At 34.2% G+C, this 16,745-nt stretch overlaps 1 protein-coding gene across 1 annotated transcript; it reads right to left on the bottom strand.

Moving 5' to 3' along the window:
* Positions 1–1,313: 1,313 nt before the first annotated feature.
* On the bottom strand, positions 1,314–16,358 carry LOC139120621 (solute carrier family 49 member A3-like). The gene is made up of 10 exons (XM_070685132.1): positions 16,210–16,358; positions 12,981–13,190; positions 12,035–12,193; positions 9,491–9,775; positions 8,467–8,601; positions 7,625–7,741; positions 6,331–6,483; positions 4,876–5,033; positions 3,860–4,110; positions 1,314–3,286 (listed from the first exon to the last, which is right to left on the bottom strand). Exons 2-10 carry the CDS (start codon positions 13,140–13,142, stop codon positions 3,150–3,152), a joined length of 1,557 nt encoding a protein of 518 aa, XP_070541233.1. The 5' UTR covers positions 13,143–13,190; positions 16,210–16,358; the 3' UTR covers positions 1,314–3,149.
* Positions 16,359–16,745: the final 387 nt, after the last annotated feature.

Raw genomic sequence — 16,745 nt, 5'->3', positions numbered from 1 at the left:
TTATTTCATGATGGCCTGACCAAAAATGGCAAAATTAGCTGCAAAACTACAAAATTGATGATTTCATCATAATTTCAATACTGTAACATTACATAAGATAAAGGCTAAGAACCTGTATACCAAATGTCAAAGCTATCAGATGAGTAACTTTTGAAAAACAAATATTTTGACCAAAAATGGCAAAAATTGAAGATTTCATCAAATTTTAATATATTGCACTAAGACAACCCCTAGGAACTTGTATACCAAATATCAAAGGCATCAGACACATAGTTTTTGAGAAACACATTTTTTGACCAAAAATGGCAAAAATTGCACTAAAAATACAAAATTGCAGATTTTGTCATATATTCAATACATCATATTAAGTTTATCTGTAGGAACCAATATACCAAATATCAAAGCTGTCAGACGAGCGGTTTGATAAAATAAAGTTTTGACCAAAAATGACAAAAAAATTCCTAAAAAATACAGATTTGCATAGTTCAAAATTTGAACAAATCTAAGTTGGGTTATCCCTAGGGACCTGTATACCAAATAACAAAGCTTTCTGACCAGTGGTTATGAAGAAGAAGATTTTTTACCAAAAATGCCTTTTTGGCACTAATTTGCATATTTTCAACAATATCAAAAATTTAAAAAAAAATAGTTTCTCAAAATCATATTTTTCATCTACTGAACAAATATCAAATCAGTAAGTACTGCAGTTCTCAAGATATTTGAGTGGACGGACGCCTCACAGACATACATACATACATACCTATATACATACATACAGACTGACGACGGATGCCGGACGGATACCCATCCCAATAGCTTCTATAGACTCTAGTCTATAGTAGCTAAAAAACAAAATCATGCATTTATTACCTGGCATTTGATTTTTGTTTGAACAAGGATGTCTTTTGTTTTATTCCTTTTATATGTATCATACGTTTTTACTGGAAATGTTGTGGCCAGTGTTTGATCACCCTGAACCCTTGAAAAGTGCATACTTAAAAATATTACGGACAAAAATATCCCTACCGACCTACCTACCCTATTTTCGAAAACCATGTTATCAGAACACCACAATTTATCTTTTTTTTTTTTGCCTAATACACACACGATATGTGTGTGTGTTTCAAATCCCCAAACTGGTTTTGGATGATCATTTCATACAGGGTGAAATATTTCAAATAATGGTTCTCAATATTCATTAAGTCATAATTTCAATGTAATCTACTGCGGATTGTTGGCTGAATAGCAAGCTCATACAACAGCGCCCTCAGAGTCAAGCAGCCACACACCTGTTACAGTTACTGATCCATGGCTAATTTTTTTGAGTGTTTGTTTGACACAAAAAAACATTAATGGCAGTAAAGTTTACTTTCAGAAAAAAGTAGCTTGTCAATATAGCTGTAAAGAAATGGACTTACAGAAGAAAGATCTCTTGGTCTAGTTAGGTTTCCGATGTTTTTTCTTTTCCACTTTAAAAAAGTACAGCACATTTATCTAAAGGGACGTAAGCTGTAACTTGTGGCAAGTTTTTCAGTATTCTGCTTCTGTATATCAACTACCATGTCTGACCCTAATCCATTTGTCATGCTGAAATTTTGAGTATTCTTTTTTTTGTCAACACAGCTTGTATGTGTGTAGTGATCATTGTTTATTGTTTAGAAATGAATTCTAGTCTGGACTTGAATACAATTTTCAACAATAACAATGTAGATTATACTCATATAGGTTGTGTTGCTGTGCCAAATACTTGGCATTAAATTAAAGTTTAGGGATTCAATGCAGAAAGTGCAGGGAAACGACAAAACAAAAGTTCTGAAAAAATAGCCAAAAGATACAGCTTATGGAGCTTTAAACAAAGTGCTCATTGATCTCCAGTTTTCACTGAACTTGACATTTTTTTTACACTGTACATAAAATAGGTAGTAACATTACATTCATCACGAAAAGTGAGTGAAATCAGCAAAGTAAATGACACACTCGCACAACGAGTGTCATGTTTGTACAATTGCAGTCCAGTCAGATGCTTTTATGAAATGGTCTTCAAAAATTTTAATTTGATTTTAGATTACAATATCAATTTCACAGAAAACTTCTTGATGGAATCACAGTAAAATTTGTTCTGAACTAGCTTGATTGATTTCATGATTCTGATAGGATTGTCCTACAAAATAAATTTAAGATTTAAAAGATACAAAGAATGCGCCAATCATCTCTAGTACTGAATTTACATTTAAAATCTCAATAATGAAAGTTTGGCAAGACATGGCCGAGAGTTTACAAAACTTGATTGCAGAAATATGATGCTTTCCTTGAAAATAAATAAATTTTGTACATACTGTAGCCTCTATGTATCATGCTATTTCGTCAATATAAAATACAATTATTTTGATTCTCCTGAGTTGTAGCTCAAAGATCTAAAAAGAGTCTACAGTGTCTGCATATTTGTGTTAAATTCATACACAGAAAATACATCCTCAAATTCAAAAAAGTTTCTGGTAAAATGTGGCTGCTATATAAAAGTCACTGGTCTGAGTGTATGTTTCTATATTAAACTATAACATGAGTCAAATTCTCTTCTAGTATTATCTACATGGAGTTTATGACCAACACAACATCTGGCTTCTTAGATACAGTATCTCATTATGATTATTGCACATAATTTACATTTTGAGAGACAATGATTTTTGATTATATTAAAGAAATTACCTTAGTAGTACTGCCAAAGGCCTATATTTTATTTTGATCTTGCATTAATATGCACCAACCTCACTAACTAAATAAAAAGTGTGGGCTCTGTTGGCAAAGTATTTCAATGGCCTGCTTAATTTTAACGTTTCCAAGATTGAACTTCATCACTGGCTCACATGTAATGTGTAGTCAGTAAGGATCTGAACCCAGTGAGCATCCATGTACGACATGTAGAGGTGTGCTTTTTGCTTCTTGCTCCCTTCTAGAATGATATCAGAACAATAACTGGTATTCAGGTCATGTCTGCTAAAAATTGGAAACAAACTTGAACACCAGTTTTGCACCTTTATAGATTTTCCTGCAATTTACTCATAATTTTAAATTTCAATGTCAAGTAACTACAGCTGGCATCAAAATATGATTTATGAAAACATTACAAAATGGCAATGCCTCTTTAAAGTTTATGCATTCACAGAAGACTCTCCTTCTGCAGGCTCCATTGTTTCTTCAGCTTTCAGTCTTCGATTGCCAGACTTGAAAAACAATGTCAGAGCAATGGCTTGAAAACACTCCAGACCAGCAAACACCATCATTGCCACTGAAAGAAAGAAAATTACAGATAAATGATTCAGCAAGAAGGGCATGTATACAAAGCCAAGTGATATTTTAAGCAACTGTAGAAATAATAATTAGTAAAGGTTTTTTGTTTTTAGGGAAGACCAAATACAGTGATCTGAGGTCTACAATCAACGATTACCCTGCCAAAATAATTAACTTTCAAACAGTCAGAGCATGGAATGGTAATGGAATTGGATGGAAACGAGTGTTATATACTGTATATTTGACTTTTTACATAATAATTTTAGGTTATTGGACCACCTGACCAAACTTTACTGGAGTACTACCATAAGGAGTACCCAACACAAAACCAGTTTGCTCCCTTGGATAAAGTGTACCTTATAGGAAAAGTATTGTGAAGCCAAAATTATCTATCTGAAGAAATGATTCCATTGAATATAAACTCTAGTATGAAAAAATATCAATACAACCAGTTTAGTGAATGTTAACGTAGTTTACTGTCAATTGCTGTATGGAAAAGAAACACTTATTATTTTTTCAGTTGATCACAATCAATGGTTAAATTCCTTGAGATGTCAAGATAAGCATTCACCTGTCATGTCTTTTGGTTCTGAAACATTTGTTTTTGTCACACTGTTATAAAACCTGGATGGATGATACGTTGATGAATCATAGTATCCATGGATACCATACGAGTTGTTGTAGCCATGGTAACCTGATGTTACGTTACTTCCTTGATGATGGGGAGTTGTTGGATTACATTTTTGATGGATTCTTTCATAATTTGTCATCGGTTGACTCAACGCTTCTAGGATAAATGTAAATATGACGCCTTCCAAATGTCTGGAAATACAACATTGAAAAATTATATTACATAGTTTTTCATCAACGGGAAACAACATAGCAAAAGACAAAGACAAATCAATGCTGTAACAGATGATTGAAATATTGTGGAAAACTGATACACACAAAAGAAACAAACAAAAATATTAACATATTGCTTGATCTTTCTGATAGCAGATGTACGCATAATTGATTGTGACTCTGCATTACAACACTTACAGGCCAGGGACTTGATCCCCGGGATCGAGTTTGTTTTAGTCTACAAGAGGATTATGTAGTGTCATAGCCTTTTGTTTTCCATTGAAATTGTAATCTAATAAGTAGCTTTCTCTGCAAGACAATCTGATGCCAGCACAGGCCTTTAAGTCTCTTTTCTGTTAGCAGTGTCACTTTTTTGTTTGAAAAAGAAGAGTGACAGTATTGCTAGAATACTGACATATCATTGTTGACTATGGTAGAATCGCCTCTACATGGATGCCTTCACTCTACCAGCTTTTAGGTGTGAAAATAAAACATGGCAAACATTTGCCATTTTGCATTGTTCACAAGCAGCATTTAGACTTGTGCTAAATTCATCTTCATCATAACTTTACATGAAGGCAGCTGACATCTGCATTAACATTTAAGATATGGAATAAGATTTGAACAATTAATAGTGATATCTCATCAAATAAATTGATCTCCTCATTTTGGAAATCATTGCACAAAGTACAAAGTTATCTTTCACTGTACTGTAATACAAGCATTTTCACAAATAAAACTTACATAAACATTAAGATCAGCCCATTTGAAGTACCTTCAGCCACGGGGTATGAGGTTTCCACAGAAAGTTCTAAGGCAATTGGGTAAGCTGCACTGGAAAATATTCCGTATGCTATATTGGTGATGAGAATCGGTGCTTGCATGTGAGGAATACATGACACCTGAATATGGAAAGACCAAAACATTTGCTCACTGATTCAAGTATATTAAAGTCCATTTTGTTTATCAAATTTTAGTGCAGATAAAGTTTTTCATTAAGCTATACATGTATGTATTTATTCTGGTGACTATAGGGTATAGTTGTAAACCTGGAAATATTTTCTCAGGTTTAACTCATTTCAATAGCTCTGTACTACAATGTTTCAGGTTGCTATGGCAAATTCAGTACTGGTTGAAATTTCCAAAAAAGTACTAAATATACCAATCACAGTTTATTGGCTGTGACAGTTACATAAGAAACTTACATATATAAACAGTTTTGCTGCAGCCGCTGGTAGGACAATGTCTCATACCGGTATGAACTATTTTCCACTTGTCCTTAAATACATTCACTATACTGAGAGGTGCAAAGAATCTAGCAACAGTATTAAACTTGGAGGTACAAAAAATGAACTGCTTTGACCAGTTTTCATTTTAACAATGTCAATATCACCATGATACATTGGAAAAGTAATTCCTGGCAATGACTGGCGATAGAAAATAGAAGACAATTTCCTTTCCAATAATTATCGTGAAAAATATCTAGAACACCTTTTAAGAGTTGATGTATTTTTTTTCTCTTACAGCGACAAGTGCTGACATAATTCACTCATCCTCTGCTCTGTGTTTATGAAGATAAGAAGTGGTTGTATACAACAGAGAAAAGGATAAGGTCATGTAGTGATGGTATGGAACTTTGAGTACAAAGTATGATCACTCTGAAACTATCATGAAAATAATTAATCATGCACCATGTCCCTTGAGGGCGCTGTTTTAATAGAGCTACTTGTCACCCAAAAGGCCAGAAAAAATAGCATAAATATACACATCACCAAATCAAAAGAGATTTGTAACAACAGGAAGTATAACAACCCTGGCATATTTCTCCTCTTTTAAGAAAACTGACCGGTCTTTTCTTCCAAAAAACTGACAAACCTGTCTGAATTTAACCTCTTGATGACCCTGAATGCCGAAAAGTTTCTGGTTCATTATGAATTAGTATGTATCTTGAATGCTACAAATTTCAGCAAGATCCTTAATGTGTTCATATTATCTGTGATACACATGTCATATTACTGAATATCACACTACAAAGGTAGGAAATATCATGAAAATTTCAAATATACAAGGTTTATAAATAATTTTCAAATTTCATTGATTTATTGATTTACTTGATACCGTACGTATTGCAGTATGATTATGAAGGTCTCTGAAAAACATTGGCAATGGCAGTCAGGGAGTTGCAAGAAATGAACTTACCGTCATCATCAGAGCTACACTTGTGGAAGACAAGCAATACAACACTTTGAGTGTTTCTTCAAATAACTTGGTTCTATCGACGTAGAGAGATGCAAATAAGGCTCCAAAGACACCAACACCAGACTGTACACCCATCACAAGTCCAGAAAACGTCTGCAAACAAGAGTGATTAAAGACACATGAGCTGCAACTTTTGGCATTATTTTCATAATTTTTTATTTAGACTAAAATTAGTTCATAGAAATGTTCTTACTCAGAGATGTTTACTCAAGTATAATTATCCACTGAGTGGGACTTAATGGGGAGGTTTCAGTAAGACAAATACTAAACGGGTGCCACACCCAAATGTGGCCGCTTCCATACAACTACATGATAAACAGCATAAATGTTGAATGTACACGTTTGAATCTTAACAAATACAACATGGTGCAACCCACTGAAAGGATGGGAAAGGGATTCACTCCACTTTGACAAAAAATTCTCCGTTTTTCACATAACATGGCAAGATTTTGAAAATGGCAGGAAACAAAACAAAAATCAGTTCAATTTCTTGCCTTTTCTGCCACAAGCAAATGTTGTTGAGGCATAATTAATGACGGTTCAATTTGCAGATTGCAATGACTATCCGAGGAAATTGGAGGTACCTTAAGGTTGGACAAATATCACAGAGTTGCAGCTCATTGGCCTTTAACATCAATTATCAATATTTTTATTATGGAAATTTGAAAGAATTTACATTGAATAGAATTGACTCTGTCAATCAACATTTATAATAAGTGAGTTCAAAATACACTTGAAATTTTTACCTTTCATTCTGGGCATGCCCTTGCATAAAATGTTTTCACATTCAATAACAACATTTATACATTCATGTTATTTTTGTTTCTTGTTGAAGAGTACCAATATAATTCTCCTTAATGAAAGATTATCAATGATTGGTCAACTGTTAACTGCCTGTTAACATATCTTATGGGCGCAGTGTATACCTTGATGAGAAAAATTGTGTAGAAATCAGAAAATCAGTTGTTGGCATACTTAGGATGTGAGCATATTCCATAAAGAAGTGTAAAATGATCCCAAACTCCAATAATTTAAAAGACCAAAAAACCAAAATGATATCAAAATATTGTGATTTTAGTCATTCATTTTAGACTCTCATGTCATATTTAATCTTAGTGAACGTGAGTGCACTTCATCAACATTTTTGGTTCTATGGAGATCCCTAACTTGCCCTGAAACAAACTGGCAGATATCATAATTTAACAGAGAAGGGCTAAAACTTGGGTAAACTCACCGGCTCATATCCATGCGTACACATCATTTCCTCTGCTACAACACTGAGGGCGTCAAACAAACCACTCTCAAGACCAACCAACAGCATCAAGATTATAAACTGTCGGTTTTTCAAAATCTGCAGGAGGTCAGAATTTAAACCCTGGTTGTATCAGGCATGTAGCATTATGAATACAGCTGGTAACATACGGTATCTGTTTTATTAGTGAACCTCCCGGCTTATTTTCTGCTGCTAGCACTTACCGATTAATAATCAGCATCAACACTGTACATATGTCTCATTTTGGTATTGTGCTTCATTTCAAAAATGGTAATTATGTCAGTAAGCAAGCAATTTATCATTTTCAAAAGAAAGTCAGAAAAGTCATGCATCTGTCAGCATACACAAATCACCATTCTGCTCATCGGATTGGCTTACATGATAGCTCATTGGGTCAATCGTTCTACGAATCACCACTTCTGCATGCCACCATTCGTGTGTATGGAAGGTCATGAGGTGAGTTGTTCTGTGATCATGTCAATGACAGTCAACAAAAAACGGTCATTAAGCATTTTGAACTGCAACTCTAGTACACAAATCACAATTATAAAACTGATTTAACTAAAAACAATGAAATCAAATGAGACCGAATGCTTGAGTAAATTTGCAGCGATTTCTCATCCAAGATGGAACAATTGACAAATTTGTTTATTCTATCTGTCAACATAATTCATCAGGCTTCTCTGTACATTTATACCAGTACGATAAAATCATAAAAATCATAAAATCTATCCTTTCCAAATTACATCAGTTTAATCAAAACACTGTTATCACAGGTAAGTATAATCTTAATGTTTCTTTACCTGTTTGACACCAGGCCAGAATGGTTGAACCCCGGCTGCAGCACTTGGCGATGGCGGTGTTGGAGGCTTACTGCTTGTCATTCCAAATGTTGTGATAAGAGCTCCAAACAAGGGAAATCCAGCATACAAAATAAACTATAAAAACAAGACAGACAGACAAACTCAAACTTAATAGAACAATGTGGGATGGCTATTTATCTTCAACCAATTAATATTGATCATTAATTTGTCAAAAGGTGTGTTCAGAGTTTTCAAGTATACAAATAAATTTAGTAAAGTTTAAAGGAATTCTCCTATATGCAGCCAATGTCATTTGATAGTAATTGTCCACACAGATAAGTCACTTTCTTTCTAAGCTAACTGAAATCTGATGTCTTGTCAGCTGTTAAATGGTGACTTCACTCCACTGTGTAGGCAATTGAATATATGTATGTTCTAATCAGCATTTTAAAGGGACAAAGTCAGCCATTTTTCATGAAGTTTGTTTGATGCAAGATACTACTTATATTGTGTGACATGTTGAAAGATACTGAATGAATGGGTGACTATGCCTATATTCAACCCCGGTTTTAGACAAACTAAATGAAACCATCACGAAAATGAACTAATGGTCAAATGGTCATGACCATTAGTTCATTTTGGCAATGGTTTCATTTAATTTGTCTAAAACCGGGGTTGAGTTTATGCATAGTCACCCATTCATTCAGTATCTTACAACATGTAAAACAATATAAGTAGTATCTTGTATCAAACAAAATTCATGAAAAATGGCTGATTTTGTCCCTTTCATGAGAAAGAATGATACTCAAATGATTTCAAATGATCAGCTCTAAGTCTCAGCTAGGGGTTCAAAATTATTTCAAGCACATGTCATAAGTGGTTAGGCTTGATCAGAAATGTACAGCATATATCCATGCAACAGTGAGAAAAATTTGATTGGCAAAAAGTAAGCCAAAACTTGTAAATATAGTCAACATACCACAAGAAAAGAATGAAGACAATGTCTGTGTATATATATGCTTACCATAAACTGAACTCCTTTGTACTTTATTATTATTGGCGTTATCAAATTTGCCAGCGTAATTCCATATGATGCTGACACAACCATAGTTGACAGGGATCGCTGTTTGGGTCCAAACCACTGTTCTGAAACTTTTGTTGTGCAGACGTTGAAGATCGGAGCAACAGTGGCAGCGATTGCCTGTCCCGTCAGGACGACTGGAAATCTCCAAGATGATGGCATGAAATGCATTGTGCTGATCACTCGCAGCACACTGCCTATCAAAGCAACCCATGAACCAATCAGCAGCTGTAATACAAGGTCATTTGCACACTGAACTTTTCACCTTTCACCTTTCACCTTCCATTTAATCAAACATGAGAAAAAGTTGACTGATATACCTAATCAATATACATTACTTCAATTTTCTGAAGGAAATTCAATGAAAATGTTTTTTGTTCTTTTCTTTGTTGGCCACCATATTATATTTTTCTACAACTTTTTATTAACCATTCATAACTTCATTGTATGGTGCCTCTATCAATATTTTTAAATGTCATGCATTTATCTATCAATATTTTTAAATGTCATGCATTTATTTGCCAATCTTTCAAAGTAAAGAGATACTTCACTGGCTTTAATTGAACAAAGTATCCAGTAGGGAAGCTTGAAATTGACGAACTTTCTAAGCTACTCATTTAAAGTAAAACAAGCGACCTAGCGGCCGATATAGCTCCGCTGTGTTTATGTACAGAATAACTATTTTTGACACATGTTGATGAAGAAGGTGGAAATCTTTGATAACTCAATGCAGTGGCCAGAAAAATGTGGCTAAAATAAGCTGCAAAAATACAAAATTGAAGATTTCATCATACTTTGAATATATCAAATCCGATCATCCCTAAGAACATGTCAACCAAAGCTATCTGATGAGTAGTTTTTTGAGAATAAAATATTCTGACCAAAAATGGCAACAATTGCCCCCAAAAATAAAAATTGCAGATTTCATCATAATTTCAAAATATCACACTTAGTTATACCAAATATTCAAAGCTGTTAGACCAGTATTTTTTGAGAAACGCATTTTTTGACCAAAAATGGGAAAAATTGCCCCAAAATTCAAAATTGCAGATGTCATCATTATTTCAATAAATATCATTTAGTTCATCTATGGAAACCTGTATACCAAATTTCAAAGCTATCAGATAAGTAGTTTTGGAAATACACATTTTTTGACCAAAAATGGCAAAAATTGCCCCAAAAATACAAAATTACAGATTTCATCAGAAATTCAATATATATTACTAAGCTTATCTGTAGAAACCTGTATACCAAATTTCAAAGCTATCAGACCAGTACTTTTTGAGAAACACATTTTTTGACCAAAAATGGGAAAAATTGCCCCAAAAATTCAAAATTGCAGATGTCATCATTATTTCAATAAATATCATTTAGTTCATCTATGGAAACCTGTATACCAAATTTCAAAGCTATCAGATAAGTAGTTTTGGAAATACACATTTTTTGACCAAAAATGGCAAAAATTGCCCCAAAAATACAAAATTACAGATTTCATCAGAAATTCAATATATATTACTAAGCTTATCTGTAGAAACCGTATACCAAATTTCAAAGCTATCAGACCAGTACTTTTTGAGAAACACATTTTTTGACCAAAAATGGCAAAAATTGCCCCAAAAATACAAAATTGCAGATTTCATCATAATTTCAATAAATATCATTTAGTTCATCTGTAGAAACCTCTATACCAAATTTCAAAGCTATCAGATGAGTAGTTTTGGAAATACACATTTTTTGACCAAAAATGGCAAAAATTGCCCCAAAAATACAAAATTACAGATTTCACCAGAAATTCAATATATATTACTTAGTTCATCTATAGAAACCTGTATACCAAATTTCAAAACTATCAGACCAGTACTTTTTGAGAAATACATTTTTTGACCAAAAATGGCAAAAATTGCCTTAAAAATGCAAATTTGCATATTTCTGCACAATTTGAACAAATCTGAAATAGATCATCCCTAGGGACATATGTACCAAATATCAAAGCTATCTGACCAGTAGTTTTGAAGAAGAAGATTTTTAAGATTTTTTACCAAAAATGACAAAAATTGCCTTAAAAATACAAATATGCAAATTTCACCACCATTTGAACAAATCTGATTTAAGTCACCCTAAGCAAACTGCATATCAAATTTCAAAGCAATCGAACGAGCGTTTCAGAGAAGAAGATTTTTTTACCAAAAACACAAAAAAATGCCCCAAAAATACAAATATGCAAATATCACCATGATTTGAACAAACTGAAGTAAGGTCACCCCAAGTGAACTGCATATAAAATTTCAAAGCAATTGGACTTGTGGTTTCAGAGGAGAAGGCAATTGTTGACGGACGACGCCGGACGACGACTGACGACGACGGATAATCAACCTATTTGATAAGCTCCGCGTCGCTGACAGCGGAGCTAAAAATATTCCTTTGAATTAACTTTTACATGGTAAATAAATGTGAGTTGGGAAATTCCATGCAATTAATTTGACTTACAGATGGTCTAAGTCCATAGCTATCGAGAAGCCATGATGCGACAAAACTGAAACCAATAGGAAGGATCATGTGTGCAAGAGAAACTACATTTATTTCATTTATAGAAACATTGTAATAGTCGGCCATTATGGTTGCTGCAGGACTGAATGACATCCATATCTGCGGAAAAAAAACCCATAAAATACAGCAATACAGAACGTTACTTTTCTTTATTATCTTTTACTGATTGAGAGCGAAAGCAATCTAAAAATCATTCTGGAAATTGTTTTCTTTACACTGGCTGCATAATACATGTATGTACAATGATCCATGCATCAAAAGTTCATTTTCACGTGTTGCAAATTTCACTGCAATATGCCATGTATGACAATGGTATTGGCTACCGGCAAGAAATCTCCCTTGGAAATTGAAAATCGCAAGTTCTTTCAAGAAAATGTCTACAATGCTTTTCATCACCATATATACACATATATATAGAAACAGATTTATGTCAATAAATCAAAATAAGGTAAAAAATTTACGTAGACCAAACCCCAATGGATCATGATCTCAGATCTGAAGATGTGATGAGGTGTAATCAAGAAAGCTGCAGTTAAAATATTTCTCATATCCATCAATACTTTGAACTACTGTATATGATCAACTTCAAACAAATGTCCTTAGACTATGTTGTCGGAGTATCAGTTTGCAATAAGTTTTCATGCATTGCAATATTTATAAATTGATGAGAGATACACTGAGTTTCGTTTTGCCAATTCAGTAGAGCCATTACAGAAATTGTTTGGTCAACCTCTGCTGAAAAAAACTCTTATAAAATTTCAACTGTTGATTTCTGTTTCAATGAAATGTAACGCAAATGTCTCAAACCTTTCTCTCCAGTTACATCTCAGTGCAGGTGTCTCAGAATATCATTTTCTTCATAAAATCAACTCTCTCTTGTACTTACCATGTCTGAAGAAAATCCCAAGAAAGTCACAATGAACAGTACCAGCCATCGTTTCTTGTAGACAACATATTTGACTTCCTCGCCATCACTGTCACCATCTTGCTGTGAATCTCTATCTGATAACAGAGCTGTAGATGTTGAATCTTGCTGATTGGTTTCCATCCTGAGTTACTACTTTCTAAAGTCAATGAAAAAATTCACCAACACTTCCTGTCACAAGAAAAAAGAATTGAAAAGTCTATACTCAAAAGTGTATGAACATTGGACATATAGTAATTTTTAAACAACCGTCTCACCAAATGTTGACGTACTCCGACCATCCAATTCTTGAGTCTCTGAGTCTCATCTTCAAACAATGCCAGTGAGAGTTCTCAAGAAACTGTCTTCTACAATGAATATTCATTACAATTCAAAATATGATGCCTCTTCCTGCTTTAAATGACCATGATATGTAAATTAAACTCATCAAACTTGAGTGCCTGCGACTAGATGCAACCAAAGGTATGAAAGGTTAAAGAAGGGCATGGTATTTTTTATCTTTGGGAACACATACTGTGTTATCAATGCCGACCATTGGAATTGGATACTTTCAAGGTTATCACTGAGTTATTGCCTGCAGTGGTTATGTAAATCTGAAGGCACAGTGATGTGATTGGGTAAATTTCGATATGTCAGGACACAGTTTAATGACTAGTGGATAACACAATGGCAGGAAACAGGAGTTGCTTTATAATTTGCAGTGTGCGGCAGATTACCACTACTTGTGATTTGCAGGAAGCTGACACAGAACTCTACAGGATTTGTTACTCTTAGGTTAAAAATATTGTATATCACATTAGCTTAAGCTTTGTATGAGAAAATTCCAGCTTATACAATGTACATGTCTTATCAGTACCTCCACGTTCTTATCAACAGAAAATGTCTTTACCCCTATAAGAAAAATGTACCAGCATTATAAGCAAGTAGCCTCACCAAAAAACAACATTTAGTAATTGGCACAATATGCAACAGTGCGCCCCATCAATTAATGTTGCGCCAACAGAATCTTGAGATCCCACTGGAAACATGCACATCAACTTCAAAATTATGCTGCTGAATTGCATCTTAATTGGCACCAAAAACTAAACCTATATCAACCAATAATGTTTTACTTTGTCTTTTCAGCTTTGACTTTGAGTGTGAATTGCTTCCAACTTAGGGATCGTAACATTGGATTAGTGTATCCACATGTCCCCATTTGTATAGCAAACTTGTCTATCAACACGCTGTGTTACCAGGGTAACATTTCACCGCAACTTTCTGGTAATGAGACGATGACCGACACCCTTTCCCCAATATCACTGTGATTTAGGCCAGGCTACCATCAGCTTGTCGCAAAGATGTTTTTGCAACCAAGTGTGACATTTTACTGTTCTTTCCATTCGTATAAAGTTTGAAGTTTGAAATTAAACCACAGACGTCATGCCAAATATTTTGATTCTCGATCGTTATGTGGAATGTACAATGATAACAATACTGGTATACATGTATTTAGTCTAGAGCGATAAGCTTTGCTTTGTAAAAGGTATACTCTTGAAAGAATATCACTGAAAGTTGCAGGTGCACAGGACTGAGATTGTCCCATGTCGTTCCTTAGTAATCACTGCAGCTGAACACAGAGCAAGATCAGGAATGGACTTTAAAAATGGGAGTACCAAGCACCGATCGTTCTAAATTCGATTTCATAAACTTCACTTCTATTCATAATTTGAACTTATTTAACATTAATAATAATAATAATATTTTTATTGCTTGCTTGTAAATATAGGATTTACATCACATTTGTGGCAATAAAAGTGTGATACAAAAATAAGTTCAAATTTTCTTCAATAAAGATAAAGTATTACAGTATAATAATATTAGCTAATAATAAATATAACTAGGTATTTCTGTTTTATATAAAGTAAAAATATAATCTGCAAGTTGTTTATTGAAAGATTACTCTTGTTTTGTTAGTAGAGAAATAAGCTGATTTTCAGTATTGTCCTTTGGGAAATTGATTTTTTTTTAATAATAATAATATTTTTATTGCTTGCTTAAGCCTACATTACACTTTTTTCTGTCAAGTTGACAAGTAATTTGGTTGTTAATCTGTGTTACATTGAAAATACCCCATGGACTGCCAAGCTGCCAACCCCATCATTCATAGGATCACCCAACTCCATTTGGAACCATGGCAAAATTATTGCGTTCGTTGGCGCAATGTTACGTATTGCAGTGCAATGTTGCGTGTTGCGCAGATTGCACCAATGCCCCAAAATCCGCAGGTTAACTGGTAAAATGTTACATTGATTTACTTAAATTATAAATAGTAAATTTTATGTTTCAAGCTTTAACATATAAGACAGTTATGAGTACTCCTACTATCTCTATCATATCTCAAAGAAAACAGTCCATGTCTGTTTAATTGCCCATCCTCATTGTGCCCTGCATACCAGGAGGAGTATTTCTCTGTCTGAACAAATTAAGAGTTATAAATAGAAAATGGGTTTTGTGATTTTTAGTACGAGATGGATGGGGTAAAAGATGGAGATGTTAATGAATTGTTCAGTCAGGGTGAAAAGATTTTCTGAGAATCGAGAAACACCATAGGGAATCCAGAAATCTGGTTGTTCTTGTCATTGTATTGTCGTTCATGTTTAAATAGGCGTGTTGATGTTGCTAACAATAAAGTTCAACGAACATAACTATTGTGATTGTTTCAAACATATGTAGATGTCATAAGAAACACTATAAGGACACTATCGTTATTTGATGCAATGCAACTCTCTCCCAATATAAACTCTTAAACCAATACTTACACATATACTGTACATATATGTATGTGTAGAGAGTGTATGTTGGGAGATCGAGAGTTGCATTGCGTCAAACAATAGTAGTGCCATTGTCCTTGAAGTGTTTATCTTTTGACATCTACATTACGTTTGAAAGAACAACACTATAGTTATGTTCGTTGAATTTTATTGGTCAACAACAACAACATGACTAATATAAACATAAACAACAGACAAACAACAACAAGAACAACAGCCAGATTTCGGGTTCCCTATGGAACTACGCACGAAAAACAGATAAGAATCCGTGACCCGGCCTCGATCCCTATCGGAAAATTAAGCAGGCTGTGAACAGCTCACGAAAAGGGAACAAGAAAAAAAAACATGGAAATTACATGTAAAACGAAATCACTTACCACATGACCATCATGGCTAATCTAGGCTGGCTACTCTGTAGTTTAGGTGACTACATGCATAGTGCTGACCTACTACATCCAACTTGCCCTTCAGGGACAGTGTACATATATGATACGCTTTGAACAGGCGATCATGTGAGCGGTCAGGTGACCCATGGAGGTAGTAGAGACCTCCATGGGTGACCTAACAAACTCTGTAGACCAGTACGCGCGCACCCGGAGTATGTCATGTGGTTGCAAGCCTGTCACACGAGTACCAGTAGGACGTTCGCCCTCTATGGTCATCTCTCTCGTCCGAACATGTTATGCAGAGTTGCATTGAACTTACAAGTATTACTGGTGAGACGGCGTGTGTTTTTGCCTGAAAAATGTCAATAATTTTTCTGTTTTGGTAGAGCAATTGGGTGTGAATTCATTAGAATCTTTTTTTTCTCTGATGGTGAACAAGACAGGAACAACAGTGACACAGGATCATGTTTTACTTTCCAAGATTTTATTAATTTCAACAATTCAAGATTACAACAAGTAACAATACA

This window comes from Ptychodera flava, chromosome 20, assembly GCF_041260155.1.
Source record: "Ptychodera flava strain L36383 chromosome 20, AS_Pfla_20210202, whole genome shotgun sequence".
Taxonomy (NCBI): domain Eukaryota; kingdom Metazoa; phylum Hemichordata; class Enteropneusta; family Ptychoderidae; genus Ptychodera; species Ptychodera flava.
The sequence above is the reverse complement of the archived record's forward strand: the minus strand, read 5'-3'. Positions and strand labels throughout refer to the sequence as shown.

What these genes read in the sequence shown, in the direction of transcription:
- LOC139120621 (XM_070685132.1), bottom strand. Translation starts at nt 13,142, where the DNA reads ATGGAAACCAATCAGCAAGATTCAACATCTACAGCTCTGTTATCAGAT. An exon ending in TGGGATTTTCTTCAGACATG is followed by an intron (nt 12,194 to 12,980) that starts GTAAGTACAAGA and finishes TTTTTTCCGCAG; the next exon opens with ATATGGATGTCATTCAGTCC. An exon ending in GGGCTGATCTTAATGTTTAT is followed by an intron (nt 4,111 to 4,875) that starts GTAAGTTTTATT and finishes TTGTATTTCCAG; the next exon opens with ACATTTGGAAGGCGTCATAT.